Genomic DNA, 16,572 nt, shown 5'->3' on the forward strand with positions numbered 1-16,572 from the left:
GCCAAGACTGGGCCATACAGGCTTCTTTCTATAGGCTGCACCCAGGGCTTGGAATCTCTTCCAAATGCAACTGAAGATCACTATGTTTTAGAACTAAGGGACGATCTTCAAGTTTACAGAGACCAGAGAAGATGAGATTGGATAGCCCAAGTCTCCCCATCGGTGGAGGGGTTTGAGCAGAACATCACACGTGTTGTGTGTAGGGTAGGAGCTTCCTACAGACCTCACCAGCTCTTCCCTGAGCCCTTTGATCAGCCCTCCTCACAGATGGAGAAACTGAGGCCAGGAGATGGAAACTGACCTCAACACTCTGGCAGTCAGGTGTTTGACATAAACTGATTCGGATGGCTGCCTAAGAGCTAATGCTTCCTGGGCCCCCATGGGCTTTACATGAGGGGAGGCTCAGGCACAAAAAACAGCCAGGAAGAACATGGTTCTGGTTTCCAAACAGCACAAACCCAGGGCACCCGGAGGTTGGTTTCCAGGAGGCTTGCAGGATAAGCCAACTCTTGGCCTGGAGGACACCTGGTCAAGGGGAGGCTAGAGGGAGGTGTAGAGGTGCTCCCCTCCCAACCTGGGCCTGCATCCAGAGACTCCAGGGAACAGTGAGCACTGGGACAAGGCAGCAGCCTCTGGCTTGAGCCCCGTGACACTCACATACCCTGTTCAGGGTCCCCACTGATTGTGGACGTGGTGATGGGAAGCAAATCTCACCGCCTCGGCCTCCAGCCCCCCGCCTGTGCTTATTGCACAGTGGAATCCGCTTCTAATTTCCGCTAGTGTGAGAGATGTAGAGCGACTTGACTCTTAATTTAGAACGTGAAGGGAAGCCGACAGGGACTGTTCTCAAGCCCGTGCAGACAATCTCTTTCTCTTTGTCACATTCCTGGCTTTCCTGGGGCCACCAGTCCCTCAGGTCTCCCACCAGCCTCAGCACGCCCATGGTTGGGGCACCCATTCTGGATTGGGGTGGACATGGTTCCTGTTTCCATTGCATTCGGGGTATGCTGTCACTCCTGCGGGGAACAGGGTAGGTCAGGTACCAGCTGTCCAACCAGCCCTGTCCTGTCCATGCTGAGTGAGATGCATTGTGGGACACAGTGGTAGCTCTGGCTAGGCCAGTTGTTGTTTGTGGAAAAGGAGGGGCAGGGGAAGCGGCAGCTAGTGGCCACCACCTGCCCCCTCCTGCTGCCCTGGCCACACTGACCGCTGAGGGGTAGACATGTTGTGGAGGATCCCATGGGACAGCTAAGCTGCCATCCTTGAGGACAACCTCCTCGTGGGGGAGGCGAGGAAATGAAATGAACACACCCTGCCTTGTGGAGTGGTGATAGATGTAGGTGGGTGATGGGTGAGGTGATGCCAAGCAGGTGGGTAGAGAGTGCTGAGGGTGTGGTACCCTGTGGGGTGGGGTTGAGAGCAGTGAGGGACAGCCAGCCCAGCAGAGGGAGAGGTTACCATGGAGTAACCTCTGGGCGGGAGTGTGCCTGGCTTGTTCCAAGATCACTATGGCTGTGGGGAAGGAGGGAGGGTGTGAGGGAGAGGGTCCCACAACCCTCTTCTGATGAAGACTTGGCTTCTACCCCACCCGTGTGTGTGTGTTCATGTGTGTGTGTGTGTCTGCATGTGTGTGTTCCTGTGTAGTCAGGTGAGCATTTAAGCCTGAGGACACAGTGAAGTGGTACCCTTCAGGTGTCGTCTTCCTTGCTGTTAGAAACAGGTTCTTTCACTGGACCGGATCTCGCTGATTAAGCTAAGAGAGCTGACCCTGAGCATCCCGGGGATCTACCCATTTCTCCGTCTCTGGCACTGGGGTCTCCAGTGCTCATCACTACACCTGGATTTCTTTTTTAAACAATAAATTCTTGGCCTCACACTCGGGTCCTCATACTCATATGCAGCAAGATTATGGAACTCAGCAAGCTACGACTTAGTGAGATGTCTGCTCTCGAGAGACTCAAGCGGAGCAGCAGTAGGCTCTGTCCCGAGGTAGTGAAAACCATTCTAGCCACCATGGGGTAGCTGAGATGGAAAAAGGGTGGCCAGGCAGCTTCCTTGACTGGAGAACAGGGTGGCAGATTTGAGTGGCATTTAGGAAACTAGATGGGCAGGACCCTGAGGTGATCCAATGGGGGTGAAGGAGAAGAGGCTTCATTAATTGAGCATGTAGGGCTTATTGGAAGGTTGGAGGAAGAGGGAAGAGTGCCTGGTGTGCATGCGTGTACATGCATGTGTGTGAGTATATATGTGTGTGTGTGTATCTGCCTGCCAACCTGCCTGCCCGTCTGTCCGCTCCAGCGTGTGCATGTGAGCTGAGGGTGGAGTAGGGTTAGGGTGGCAGATAAGAGCTTCAACTTTCATATCTAAAATGAAGTTCAGAAGTGGGGTCTGTCTGTGTTGTGGGGTCACGTCCTGCCCACAGGCCCTGTGGCCGAGAACAGCAATCAAACAAGTCTGGGGGGCCTCTCCTCCTCCTGCGTGCAAGCTTTGAGGATGATACCATTTTCCTAATAGTCCCGATTCAACATACACACAAAATGCTACTTAACGTTGTTCACGTTTGATTTGAGGCAAATTCAAACCAGTCCCTTTGGCCGGTCGCCAGTTTGAAAACCAACCCCTCGCTTCAGAGCTGAGTCACCCAGCTCCCAGCACAGATGTGGTCCTTGATGGCCGCCAGCAACGGCTGCAACGTCTCAGCCCGATGGCACCGCAAAAGCAATACGAAGGCCCTTGACGGGGGACTTTGGACTTGAGCGTGGGTCTTTCCTCAGCCTGTGTGCCTTATCAGCTCTTGATGCTGGGCAGCAATGGAAGGCTCAGGCTCCAGCTACACCCTGGTTCTGCACGTGCTGTGTGGCTGAGCCGGGGCCCGGTGGAGTCCGTGTCCCTAATGCACGGGCCCTTCACAGTCACTTCACATTTTCTGACTTGCCTGCTAGGAGACGTCTGCGCTACACAGCCATCTGGTGCCTCATAAAACAAGATCCACTGGTGAGAGAGAACGAGTGTGCTGTATGGTTAGATGAAATGATATGCAAAACACGACCCCCAAATGTGTAACTAGGGCACACATCTCCAGTGAGGCAAGAGGAAAGTACTCTAGGCTCTGATGAACAGAGTGGCCACTGATTGATAAAACATTGTATGTTTAAAGTTGCCAAGAGGCTGGGTGTGGTGGCACATGCTTGCCCTCCCAGCACTTGGCAGGTAGAGACAGGGGGATTAAGAGTTCAAAGCCAGCCTCAGCTGCAGAGCCAGCCTGGATTATACAAGACCCAGTCTTGATGTGTAATAGTGGAGGATACCCCCACACACTCCACTCACATGCGGCCCCTGCTCCCCAGGATTGTGGGGAGGTCTTTCAATGTCACTTTTATCTACAGCAGGGTCACTGCTTTCACCCAGCCGTTCCACCAACAGCTCCTGCAAGCACACGCGGAGTGACCGTCATCCAGTGCAGTGCCGCATGTCCTTGGGTTGGGCTGGGCTGGGCTGGTTCCTTTAGGAGCTGCCACAGGGAAAAGCTGTGAGCCACTGAGTGCCATGTTTGGTATGAGGGAGGTGGCACCAGGAGCTGCCATGTCATTGCTGAAGGTGAAAAGCTCCACCACCACATATACACTAGCCATCAGGACAAGGTGTCTGAGGTCCCCACTACTGTGGAACACAGCCTCAGGTATGTGAGCCACATGGGGAGATGAATGGACATTGAGCATGTGACTAAATGGGGACATTGTTTAGGGAACATGATAAGAGGTACACAATATCTGGTTCTTAAAAAAAAAAAAAAAAGAAAAAAGCTTCTCTCAGGTGCCCAAGAAATGGCTTAGCAGGTACAGTGCTTGCTTTGCATACAAGAAGACCTGGATTTGATCCCCAGGACCCATGAAAAATAAAATCAGGGTATAGTAGCACCCACTTATAAACACACATACTCACAAATGTACACATACACATGCATGCACACACATGTGCACATATACACACATATGCACATATATACCTTTCCATTTAGCATGTGCCAATTTTGATGTGAAACTCTTCCTGTCAAAGGTGGAGATACCCGTGGTGCCCAACTAGCTTCTGAGATCCCTGGGCGTTAGGTGGTTGCTTCTCACAAGGATGAATGAGTCCTGGGCATAGGTACGAATTGTGGTTTATTGGGGGGAAAAGAGGTGAAAATCTGCATCCAGACAGAGACAGTGACTTGTGCAAAGGCCCTGAGGTCAAAATGATCGATCATGGTGAGTTGAAGCTAAGGGAGGAATCAAAAGCCTGGCAGGATGGAGAGGCAAGGCAGGGGCTGGACTGAGGCTGGGTTTAGGGGGAAATTCAGTGACTTCAGGCGGACGCTAAGTTGGCACTTCAGTCTGAGGCCACAGGAAGTCCTTGGAGGGTTGTAAGCAGGGGAGTGCCCGGATCTGATTTGCATTTTTAAAAGATTACTCAACCACTCTCTGAAAGACCAGAAGAGGCAAGCAGTGTGTTGACAGCCGCCCAAATGAGAGGCAATGCAATGGCAGCTTGGTTTGGAGTGCCAACAAGGGAGGGGATGGAGTGGCTGGCCTTGATTAGCACATGCCCTCCAGCTGTTCCCCATGTGTCCCTTCCCGGGCGCACTTCTGCTCTTGTCACGGGAGGAGGAAGCAGCTCGGCATGAACGCTCACTGCCACCCTGCTCGTCTTTCTTCTGGCACTGCGGACAGTGTTTACCACCTCTGGTGAACAGGGAAGCCAAGTAGGAAACACACTTATCTTGGGTCCCCACGCAAATCCCTCATAACAAGAAGGCGATCTCTCGGTGTGGCCCTCCTTCTGTTTGATCCGTGCCACCCTAGAGCAGTGGGTGATCTTCAGACCAGTGGCTTTGACTGGGACATCACCTTTGCTCAAGACTGCCACACCTGTCAACACTGTGGGCGTCAGTCCTGCGGGCAGGTCATCCTCCCGCTCAGCTCTCATGCCTAGCCTGTCTCTGTGCGGCTTCCAACAGGAGCACCCGAGTGCTGGTTCCCATACCATTCAGTAGGATGTGCTCTGGAGAGATGGATGAAGCTGAAGGTCACACTGTCCACTGTGGTGGCTGCTAGCCACATGTGGCCAGAGAACGAACATGTAAAATACGCTGCGTGGGACTCAGAAACTTCTAGCTTTACCCTGTTGCCATGATAAATGTTCTGACCAAAAAAGCGAGATGGGGGAGAAAGGGTTTTTTCTTTCAGTCTCCAGGTCACACGTGGCCTATTATTGAGGGAAGTCAGGGCAGGAGCTTAAAGCGGAAACCTTGGAGGATCACTGCGTGCTGGCACAGGCCCCTGCCTACCTGAAGGACCACTGCTTGCTGGCACAGGCTCCTGCCTACCTGGAGGACCACTGCTTGCTGGCACAGGCTCATGCCTACCTGGAGGACCACTGCTTACTGGCACAGGCTCATGCCTACCTGGCTTTCTTATGTAGTCCACAGTCACCTGCCTAGGGAACGGTGGTGCCCGTAGGAGGCTGAGTCCTCCTACATCCATTAACAGTAAAGATAACCCCCATAGGCCTGCCCACAAGCCGATTAGACCTGGCGTCCCTTCAACTGAGACTCGCTTGACTCCAGGCTGTGTCCACCGTGATAGTGAATGTGTGTGACTGGTGACTCCACATGGAGCAGGGTCATTCTAGGTCATGCCCATCACCTGAAAGCCTTTCTTTGTTCTGTTGGTTTGTTTGTTTTTGTTTTTTTGTTTTGGTTGGTTGGTTGGAAAGTGACCAAGGCAACTGTACCAAAGTTCTGTGGAACTTGTCCCTTGTTACAGGTTCTTCGGTTTGCAAATATAGGAACAGAGGGACAGAAAGATCAAAGAGGATGCTGGGAAGTGGCTGGAACTCAGGACCAGGTTCTCAGCTCCATGTCTTTGTCTTTTGTTATTTAGTGTATACTTAACCATATGTTCTTCTTGTGCCATGGGGTGTGAAGTCACTGTCCTCTTTGATCACCTCGCGGTCTTGGACTCCTCCTCTTCCTTCATGGGAGTCACAGTGTAGTCGGTGTGGAGAGTATCGTCCACACCCTTCTCTCTTGCATCTGTGAATGTATAAATAGATAGAAATGTTTTGTATTGTTTGATAGATTGTAGGGTTTGACACATTTTTCCCTTAAAAAATAAAACAATACATTTATTTACAAACCACAGCTTTCTTGTGAATGTGGGGGGAAACCATGTGAGCTGTGGGTCTGGGGAGCAACTCAGATAATCAGGGTTGGCAGCCAGCACCTTTGCCCACAGGGTCCTCTGTCTGGCCCCACTGCCCACCCCTAACAGCATAGATTAGATCTTTTGGGGTCAGTCCATAGAATATATGCTTTTTGATCTGCTGTGTTACCTTGTCTGGGCTCACCACTCTAGTCCAGTGTGTTCTCTGTCTGCCTGGGGCTCTTCAGGATGTATAATGATGGGTGCATGCCTGGGTTATAGGACGTCTGTTGTCAAATTTGTGTGCTTCAACTTCAAAACTCTTTAAAAAAAAATTTGAGACAGACTTACTCTGTGTAGCCCTGGTTGTCCTAGAACTTGCTCTGTAGACCAGGCTGGCCTCAAACTCAAACTCAGAGATCCGCCTGCCTCTGCCTTCTTAGTGCTGGGATTAAAGGCGTGTGCCACCACGGTCCAGTGTAGTCTAGGGTGTCTGTTAGAGGTGGGACCCAGTCTCATCCTTCTTCCTTATGGACATCTTCAAGAGTCTTTACCTCACAGACTGACCTTTTGCCTGTTAAGCGTGACATGCACTTTCTTCTGGTCCTTAATTAGTTTTGACTTGATCAATTGCACTGTCGTCTTGTTCTTTCTTTTTGAAAAGTATAAAGTCATCTGTGCTAACCGCAATATTATCCTGTGAAAAGTGAATTATGTCTATAGACCTTCTTAGGTGACCTTGGTGACCTTTGTCAACAAGAGCTGTGTGTACCTGTGTCCAGGTCCCTTCCTCCCCCCCCCCCCCCGCCTTCCAGAGTCAGGATTTTTCTGTGGGGCCCTGGCTGTTCTGGAATTCACTCTGTAGAGCAGGTCTAGTCTAAAACTCACAGAGATAGATCCAACTGTCTTATTGCTTCCTGAGTGCTGGAATCAAAGGCATGTGCCACCACCACCTCTCTTGGTGATCACTAGAGTTGTGCTTTTCCTGTCTGTCTGTCTCTCTGTAATCACCAGAGTTTTACTTTTCCTCTGTCTGTCTCTCTGTAATCACTGGAATTGTACCTTTCCTCTGTCTGTCCGTCCATCTGTCTCTCTGTAAACACCAGAGTTTTACTTTTCCTCTGTCTGTCTGTCTATAATCACCAGAGTTTTACTTTTCCTCTGTCTGTCTGTCTGTCCATCTGTCCGTCTCTCTATAATAACCAGAGTTTTACTTTTCCTCTGTCTGTCTGTCTGTCTGTCTGTCTGTCTGTCTCTCAACAGTCACTGGACTTATGCTTTCATCGTATCTATTCTTAGGTTGCTCGGTTCTTTAGCATTTTATTTTTATTTGCCTGTGTTGATTGCACACACTAGTTGGTTTCATCATGGCATCTTTACAGCTAAACAGTGTATTTTATCCCATCCACCCTCGCTACCTCATCCTGCTTCTCTTCCTACTTAGTTCCCTCCTACTTTCACAGCTCTTTATTTATTTGCTTATTCACTTTGACAATCAGTGTCATTAGTGCTGTGTACATGGAGCAAGGGCACCTTATAGTGTCTACACCCCTGAAGAACGTTCTTCCCTCCCTCCCCAGCTGCTGTTAACCTCCTGCACCATGGAGCAAGGGCACCTTATAGTGTCTACACCACTGAAGAATGTCCTTCCCTCCCTCCCCAACTGCTGTTAACCTTCTGCAGATACTCAGGGAGGGCCTGCCCTCATGAATCCAGCCCCCATAACTGCCTTTACCTGGCAATGGATCCTGAGGGTGGTTGGCGGGAGGGTCTGCAGGTTGTTTCTGTTCCCATTTTCCCAGCCCTTTGCCAGTGACTAAGTACCAATCTATTTTGTTTCTTGTGGCTGCATAGAAGACACACACGCGTACACACATATATATGAGTATTTTGCCTGTGTTACAATCGTGCACCACATATGTACCTGGTGCCTGTGGGATTCCCTGGAACTGGAGTTACAGATGGTTGTGAGCCTCCATATAGGTGCTGGGAATCCCACCCGGGTCCTCTGTAAGAACAGCCAGCACCCGTAACAGCTGAGCCCTCTCTCCAGCTCCTTAGCATCCATTTTAGAGGAGATCCCTATAACTTATTTGAACAATTGCTCTGGGTGGACACCAAGGCAGCTTCTGGCCATGCACCCATCCAGGTCACACAGCAGCCCTACACTCTCACTCCATGTGCTTCTCTGATCGTCTCTGGTGGTCAGACTAGAGAAGTCTCACCTGCCCTCCACGCCGAAAAAAAAAAAAAGATTGTTTTTTTTCCTTCCTTAGCTCCACGGCTACATGGAGAACAAGCCCCTGGGACTTCAGATCTTCATTGGGACAGCCGATGAGAGAATCCTTAAGCCACACGCCTTCTACCAAGTACACAGGATCACGGGCAAAACCGTTACCACCACCAGCTATGAGAAGATTGTGGGCAACACCAAGGTCCTGGAAATCCCCCTGGAGCCAAAGAACAACATGAGGGCCACGTAAGGCTGGGGCAGTGGTGGGGCTTCCTGGGAAAGTGAGCAGGGCCTGAGTGATATGTTTGGGGCATCTCTGAGGGTACTGCCACAGCTGCTGCTGGTCCTGTCCAATCTTGGAGCCACCCATCTGCGTGGTGGCCCACACCTGTAACCCTAGCTCTTGGGAGTGTGCATGGGGGCTGAAAGCTCTGGAGTTTGTAGGTAAAACCATCTTCTGCTATATACTGAGTCCCAGCCCAGCCTCTCTCAAAAATCAAAACAAAGACTAAGACTGGTGGGACCTAAAGAAAATTTTCAGTGACAACACAGAAGGTCATGCATGTAGCATTTCCACCACATGGCACATACATGTCAGCATCAGAGAACCTTTTATGAGGAAGTAAGCTCATGCGTATAGGAAGGCTGTGGGAGGCAGGGTGCATGACCCTGGGGCGCTGGTTGTACTTTCCCCCATTGTTAACAGGTCCACATTCCCTTCTTTCTTCTCTGTCTCACGCCATAGCCCTGGGTCCTTCGAGAGATGGTCAACAGTGCCCTTGGCTTTTACAGATCTTGCTGGGCATTTCCAAAGAGCAAGGGTGCTTTCTTGTTTGCTGAATTCAAGAGACCCTGGTACTCTGATATTTGTGGAGTAGCCCTGGCCAGTTCTACCAGCTGCCTACTTGAGTTTTCCCAGTGCTTTTGAGAACAAAAGCATTGATGAGAAAATTTCCCTAGAGAAACAATCTCCACTCAGGAGATTTTCTGAGTGCTCTGTAAAAATAAATAAATAAATAAATAAATAAATAAATAAATAAATAAATATTCTTTTTAAAAATCCAACCTCTTGGCATAGCGTTCTGGTTGTCACTAACCCAGGGGGATATGCAGTTCCCCGCTGTGGCTGTTGGGAGGATGCATTCGGTTGACCACCTTAGGCGGGTTTGTGGGTGATCTTTTCTGCTCAGTGACCCGGTCTCCCCTCTGTGCAGCATCGACTGTGCCGGCATCCTGAAGCTTCGAAACGCCGACATCGAACTGCGGAAGGGCGAGACAGACATCGGCAGGAAGAACACGCGAGTGCGCCTGGTGTTCCGCGTGCACGTCCCGGAACCCAGTGGCCGCATCATCTCCCTGCAGGCGGCATCCAACCCCATTGAGTGCTGTAAGTCAGACCTTAGGGCTGGGTCTTTCTGGTGAAAGGGGCCGTACATGAGCATCCCCGGGAATTCGTGGGACTTGCAAGGATGTACAGTTGGTCTGTGGTGACCAGAGGCAGAAACTGTACCCACGGACATATTGATTGGTCTCTGCTTCTATTTGCTTTTGTGGAGACTTCTGTGGCCTCATGGGAAATAAAAAATAAGGACAGATAATGGGAGCTGGAGGCTTTGTTTAGTTAGATATTGCTTTGGTCTTCTGAAATATGGGTACATTTGCAATTAAGTTTCTGGAACACACACCCCCTTCTTTCTTTTCATCCCTCCCTTCACTCAGTGAGATTCGCAGTAGCACGGCATTGGCTCTGAGCTGTGGCCCTGCAGATGCTGTGGGAAGCATCTGGCCCTGTGAAGGCTTGGGCACTGACTGGGGCTGTTACACCCATTTCATAGGTTAGAAGACTAAATATTCAGTGCGGGTGCCTGGAAGAAGCAGGGTGGGGACTAGAACTTCAGAGCCTTGCAGACAGTAGTGGTTCTCCAGCTTTCCACCTGTCCCTGGAGTCGAGGTCAGGGGTAATGGCAAGTATTGGGCATCCACAGAGCAGCAAGATTTTCTCTGTGCCCATTAGAGTCTAGTAGGGATAAGGCCCCGCCCCCAAAGATGGTTGTAAAGTTAGAGAAAAATTTCAAACCTGGCATGAAGTTCTGAAGAATTTTCCTTGGGAAAGATGCTGAGCACAGCACACAGCAGAGCTCTTCCAGGCTTCACATGTGCATGTGTGTCCACATGTGTGCAGTACTGGGGACTGAACCCAGAACCTCATACATGCTGGGCACGTGCTCTTCAATAGTTTTTTTTTTTTAATTTGTTTGTTTTTTTGTTTTTTCTTCAAGGCACGGTTTCAAGTCTTAGCTATCCTAGAACTTGTTTTATAGACCAGGGTGGCCTTGAACTCACAGACATCCACCTGCCTCTGCCTCCCTAGTGCTGGGCTAAAGGTGTGCACCACCATTGCCTGGCTCATCTGCAACACTTTTAAAACTTTTTTTTTTTTTTTTTGATGAAGAGCTGGTCTTGCTAAATTGCCCCGTCTGGATTTGAACTCTCAATCCTCTTGCCTCCTCTTCCTGAGCAGCTGGGATTATAGGTCTACACCACGGAGCCAGATATCTGTTATGTTTTTGAAAGTTTAGCTATTCTTTTAAGAAGAAGAAAGGAAAGGAAACATTATTTCAGGGATTAAAAACTATTTATTTGGCTCTTCCGGTCTGTCTTTAAGGTAATTTTATGTTATAATCATGTTTCACATTAAATTGCTTTCAAGACCATCTCATTTATTTTACTGGGCGTGGTCAATGCTGACTTTGCTGATCTATATCAGTTTCCTACAGAGGCCAGGGAGACGGTGCAAATGAGAGAAGTAACTGAGTGGGAGCAGACAGTGGGGTGCAGTGGAGAGTGGGAACCAGAGGGTACCCGGACCTTCTCAGTAGGCAGCCGGTGTTCCCACATGGCAGCATGGTCTGTGTGGCCAATTCCGATGCTAAAAGATCAACTGGAACAAAAACGTTTCCTCACTTAGAAACGGCAACTGAGGAAGGTAGGCCGAGGCTCAAACGTAGACTCTGCCCTTAGCGTGCAGGAAGCCCTGGCTCTGGCTTCCCAGAACGCTCACATGCAGAATTGATTAAAAATGGCAGTAAATCCAAGAGACTCAGAGAGCCAGGCAGAACCTTCGAGAGGCTTCTACTTATCTGGGTGGTCTTGAGTTGTGAACAAACAGATGGAGAGTGTGGGGCCTTGTAGTATAAGGAAGTACAGAAGAACTGACCACCAGGGCCAGAAGCAAGGTCAGAGGGCATGGGCAGTACTAATAGAAACCGGGGAAGGGCCCGTGGGAGCTTGTGGCTTAGCCAGGCAAAGCTGGGGAGCTGGGGTGCTGGGAGCCTGTAATCAGAATTGGGAGATAAGAGCCACCAGCAAGGAAGGAGAGACGCAGGGTGACAGCCACCCTCTCACCTCTGTCCTCAGGAGTGCCCCATCCTGTTTGGTTTCGAATGTCTCAGGGTTGTTCTAGAAGGAAACACGGACTCCTTCGTGATTTTTGGAGGTGTTGAGCAGACAGGGCTCTCCTCTTTCAGGCCAGCAGCTCACCTTCAGGGCTGCATGATAGGGGACAGAGGATGTCTGTCAGTCCCCTGCCTCCTTCTCTGGGCTCCTCAAGCCAGTGTGTCTGATGTCACCCTGAGGTCTTCAGGAGCATCGTGAACCACACGTGCCTTCGCAAAGTTGTTAACACATCTGAAAACCCTGAACTTTGCAAATCTGTTCCTCACTGGGGTCAGCCACCTCATCTTCCTCTTCCTGACAGATAAGGAGACCCAGCCTTTCTTGGTAATGTGATACACCATTTTACTCAGTAGCAAAGTTGGAGTTCCAAACTTTCCAGTTCCGTGAAATACCTTCTTTTGGCTTTTATAATGCAGTTTTTCTGGTGAAGCCACCACCCTCAGCTGCTGGCCACTGTCCCTCACTTCTAGTCCCCTGTTGGTTTTTATTGCCTGCTTTGTTCTATTCTAGAGCCATGCAAGCGTGCTCCATACCTGTTAGCTTGATTGATTGGCTCGGTTTATAGCCCGGAGGGAGATAATGAATACATATTGACTATTAGTGACTCACACCTGTAGACACAGAATGAGGAGGATAAATATTTATTGTCTAATTGACTTTACACTGTTGGGGAGGATGAGCTGGTAAGAAAAACAGAGTGGGCTGGCCCCTATTTGCAAGGATAACTTATTTATTTTGGAAAGGCGAACCCGTGCCCCAGTTCAAACAAGAACATGTTTGTGAACATGCCAACAGACGCCACTGTTCTAACAGTGGGCTTGCGCCTCTGAGGTCCTTCCTGCCAACCCCAGCCTTAGGAGCCAAAGTTCCCTGCTGCACAGCCTGGCACCTGTGTTCTTCAGCATCCAGGCACTTCCCATACTGCCCTGGGGTCTCAGCTGTGATTCCACAGCAAGGAAAAGTGTGGCTTTGCCCTTGGGCTGTCTGAGCTGTTGCTGTGCAGCGGCTTCCGCCTCAGGCATTTCTGCTTCCTAGATGTGGGGCCAGAAGCCTGCCAGGGGGCAACTGCTGGGTTGGAGGGCCGCATCTCACACATATCTCTGAGTTGCCCTCTGCGTGTGCACGGCTCGGGTTTCTGCCTCCATCTCCTTGGGCTCCTGTCTATATTCACTGGTGTCCTCCTTGGCTCTGTCATTGATGAGGGCTCAGGCCCCACCCCAGATCTGGTCTCACCCCATTTTTAACTTGCTCACGTACAAAGATCCTACTTCCGAATAAATCCATTCTGGGTTGTCAGGTGAGGCCTGGGGTAGAGGTGGGGTGGGCACTCTTTAGCCTGTTCTGATGTGGTCCTCTACTTCCAGATCTCCAGAGTTCCCAAGGGCCTTAGTCTTCCTCCCTTCCCTTCCCTTGACTGTTCCACTCAGGCAGGTGCTCAGGCCTGACCCAAGTGTAGGTCAAAAACACATGTACATGTGCATACACACACACACACACACACGTACACAAACAGCACACATATGCATGCACAAATAACACATATAACATACACACAAATAACACATGCATGTATGCATATTCACATACACATATAAATAATATGAATGCACAAACATGTATAAAGACCACATATACTTAATACACGTCTGTGCACACACATACATAACACATGAATGCTTGTACACATGTATTTATTTATACATATGCACACATGTGCACTCATATATACATGCACACACATATGCACACATACACATATATCCATGTATATATGCATACACATAAATACATATATGTACATGTGATACTTTCACACACATAAATACATGTATACATAGATGTGTGTACACATGCACACACAAGCACATATAAATAATATATATGTATATACATTAATATAAACATTCACATGTATACATATACACACATAAAATAAACATTTACATGTGCACACACATACACATATGCACACAGAAGCACACACATATACATTCTGTCACCATTTAGGATATGATCTTAGAATAGAGACTTTTAGGGAGCCCCCAAGTGTCGGAAGTAGGGCATAGAGAACTTGTGACCTTCCTCCCTCCCTCCGTGCGTGGTTAGCTAACTCCTTACTCACAGCCTTCTAGTGGAGAAAGTGTCCCTGAGCCCAGAAGGCCTCGGATCCCTCTTTGAGCACTGACCACCACACTCCTAATGTCTTTCTAGCAAGGCCAGGCAGGTGTTTTGGGGACCTATCTTTAGGAGTGGTCTAGGACATTAAGGAAGTGAGGGACGATGCCTCCAGAAACTTCCCAGTGGGTCATGAGACAGAGGCAGTGTCTGCAGGTGCCTGCAGCTGGGCCCACACAACCCTTGCAGAGCTGCCTGTGACCCACTAAGGCTCTACCCAAGACCCGTGGGTTCTCTCCAGGACCTGTGGGTTCTTCCCCACAACCACATTGCAGGAAACGCCTAAAGCAATTGTGCACCAGGCCCTACCCACCCAGGACGCAACACGAATTCAGAATTGACTTTGCTCCTTTTGCAGAGTGGGAGGGAGGTGTGGCCTTGTCTCTTTGACATATGCATTCCCATTGAGGTGTCATTATGAAACAGTAGGTCACACAGACGTGGCATATAGTTGAGTGACTCTTGGCAATGGCAGACACCCGCGTCACCACCATTCCAACTGAAACGCAGAGCACTTGGGCCCGCAGGTCCCCCTCAGCCCCTCAGCTGCTGCTCCTCACCAGGCCGCACAGAGAGGCAGTCACAGATTTGCTACCTGTCCAAGCTCTGCGACTTTGTAGAGGGGAATTAACATGCAGACTGTGTGCTTTGGGGTTCTGCTGTTTTCTCCCAGTATTTTTTTTTTCTGAGCCTGTTTCTGTTGCCTAACTCAACTGTTTGTCCTCACGGGTGGCTGAGCGGTGTTCAGTTGTAGGAATACAATGACTTAGTTATCAGTGATGGGTACTGGCCTGTCCCACAATGTGGGTGTTAGAGTAAATATGTTAGCATTCTCTTGTGGACAAAGACTTTCGTTTTTCCTGGTAAATATCCTGAGACAGTGCTGCTGGGTCCTTGGTTATCACACATTCTTGCATATGTATATTTTATTTCCCATTGCAGGGTGATTGAGTGTCACCTTTGAGGCCCTGTATAGAAAGAGCAAGCAATTTGCAACCTGGGAGAGGGCACACAGGCCAGGCCTTTGTCAGCCTCTGCTGCCCAAGAGACTTGTCAGCTGTGACATAAGGTCACTTTGAATGACACCAGGGCCACAGGAGGGTGAGGAGAGTTTGGAATGGTAGTTAGGAGTCTGTTCAGGACCCAAAGGCCTGGGTTCAAATCCAGCCTCTGCCATTTACTGACCCTTCAATCCCAGAGAAGTTACTTAATGGTCCATGCCTCAGTTTCCCTATCTGTAAAATAGTAAGTATAGTATCCCCACTTGCAGGGATATGGTTAAGTGCATATGTATGGCATAATAGCATAACTGTAATCACAGCTGTGACCCCCACCCCGTGATGGTCCAGGGTGGACAGGTCACCTGTGACAGTCCCTGTAGCCCTATGAAGCAGACTTAACCACGCCTCTGGCTGTTGCCAAATCATCACAGGGAGACCACAGCCTGGGAAACAGCAGGTGCACATGAGACTTCAGCAAACACAAGTCACCACAGGGAAGCTCAATGGTCACACAGTCTGTCACTCAGGAGAAACCAGGTTACCAGCTGGGGGAGGAGTGAAGGAGGAGTTGCCAAGAGAACTGATCTGCTGGGAGCCTGGACCCGGGTGGCTTTCCTGCTGACTGACACACACACACACACACACACGTTCTTTCCTGATCCAACCACCTGGGAACAGGCAGGCAGAGCCACCTTTGACAGACTGTCCACAAGTGTGCCCATGGACTTGAGTGTGCCAGCCCCTCTCCAGCCTAGCCTCATCATCCCGTGGGCCCCTTGCTTCCTCATCCAGGAATATTGGGACGTATTTGTTGAGTGATGCCATGTACCAGTGAGTCAGGCAGGCCTGATCCTCGGAGCCCATCCTCTCAAAGACCGAGGTCCAGAAAGCCTGGCTGCTTACTGCACCCCTAGCTTACGTAGAAAGGGGCTAAAGCCCTGGCTCTCCTCACCATCTCAGTAGCCTGGGCCCCTTAGTGACTGGGGAACCCATCAATCACCTAGGGTTCGTGCAACCTCTAGGGAGAATCTTGTTAACTATAGAGATGTTTGAGAATGTTCATGGCACTGGAAAGAGAAAAATCAAGGTCAGGCCAAGAAGTAAAAAGGACAGATTGTGGTCTCCAGCAGGTGCCATGTGGATGGGATGATCAGGTAGGAACCTCCCTGCAGGTTAAGTGTGGTCCCCTTTCTATATGAGGAGGCTGAGACCTCTAAGGTCACATGGCCACACAGTCCCCACTGGAGGAAGACGTAGTGAGTGTTCACACTGAACATTGGATACAACCACTCCTTCTGGCCCAGCCTAGATCTGCTATTTGAAGATAGGGCCCTGGAGTACCATAATCGGGGGGGGGGGGAGGGGGGAGTTTGGGCCGGTTGACCATCGCTAGAGAGACACCTCCGACCTGTGTTTTCCACAGGGTCCTTCTCCCAGTGGCTCAATCTGAGTCCTTCAGTCTGGGTCCAAACCCTTTTCATCTGCCCCTCTTACCCACAGCCTTTCAAGTGTGTCCCTTGACACA

General features: G+C 49.9%; 1 protein-coding gene across 3 annotated transcripts in view; it reads left to right on the forward strand.

The window, feature by feature from the left end:
• The window catches only part of Nfatc2 (nuclear factor of activated T cells 2), a 110,979-nt gene that overhangs the window by 47,210 nt on the left and 47,197 nt on the right, over positions 1 to 16,572 (forward strand). For all 3 annotated transcript variants that reach the window (XR_009057749.1, XM_057781459.1, XM_057781458.1), the window contains exons 4-5: positions 8,459 to 8,661; positions 9,630 to 9,802. Coding sequence is in view for 2 of the 3 variants with exons in the window: in XM_057781459.1 (XP_057637442.1) it covers positions 8,459 to 8,661; positions 9,630 to 9,802 (376 nt within the window). In the remaining variant the exon portion in view is untranslated. The remainder of the gene's footprint in view (positions 1 to 8,458; positions 8,662 to 9,629; positions 9,803 to 16,572) is intronic.

This window comes from Chionomys nivalis, chromosome 9, assembly GCF_950005125.1.
Source record: "Chionomys nivalis chromosome 9, mChiNiv1.1, whole genome shotgun sequence".
Lineage (NCBI taxonomy): Eukaryota > Metazoa > Chordata > Mammalia > Rodentia > Cricetidae > Chionomys > Chionomys nivalis.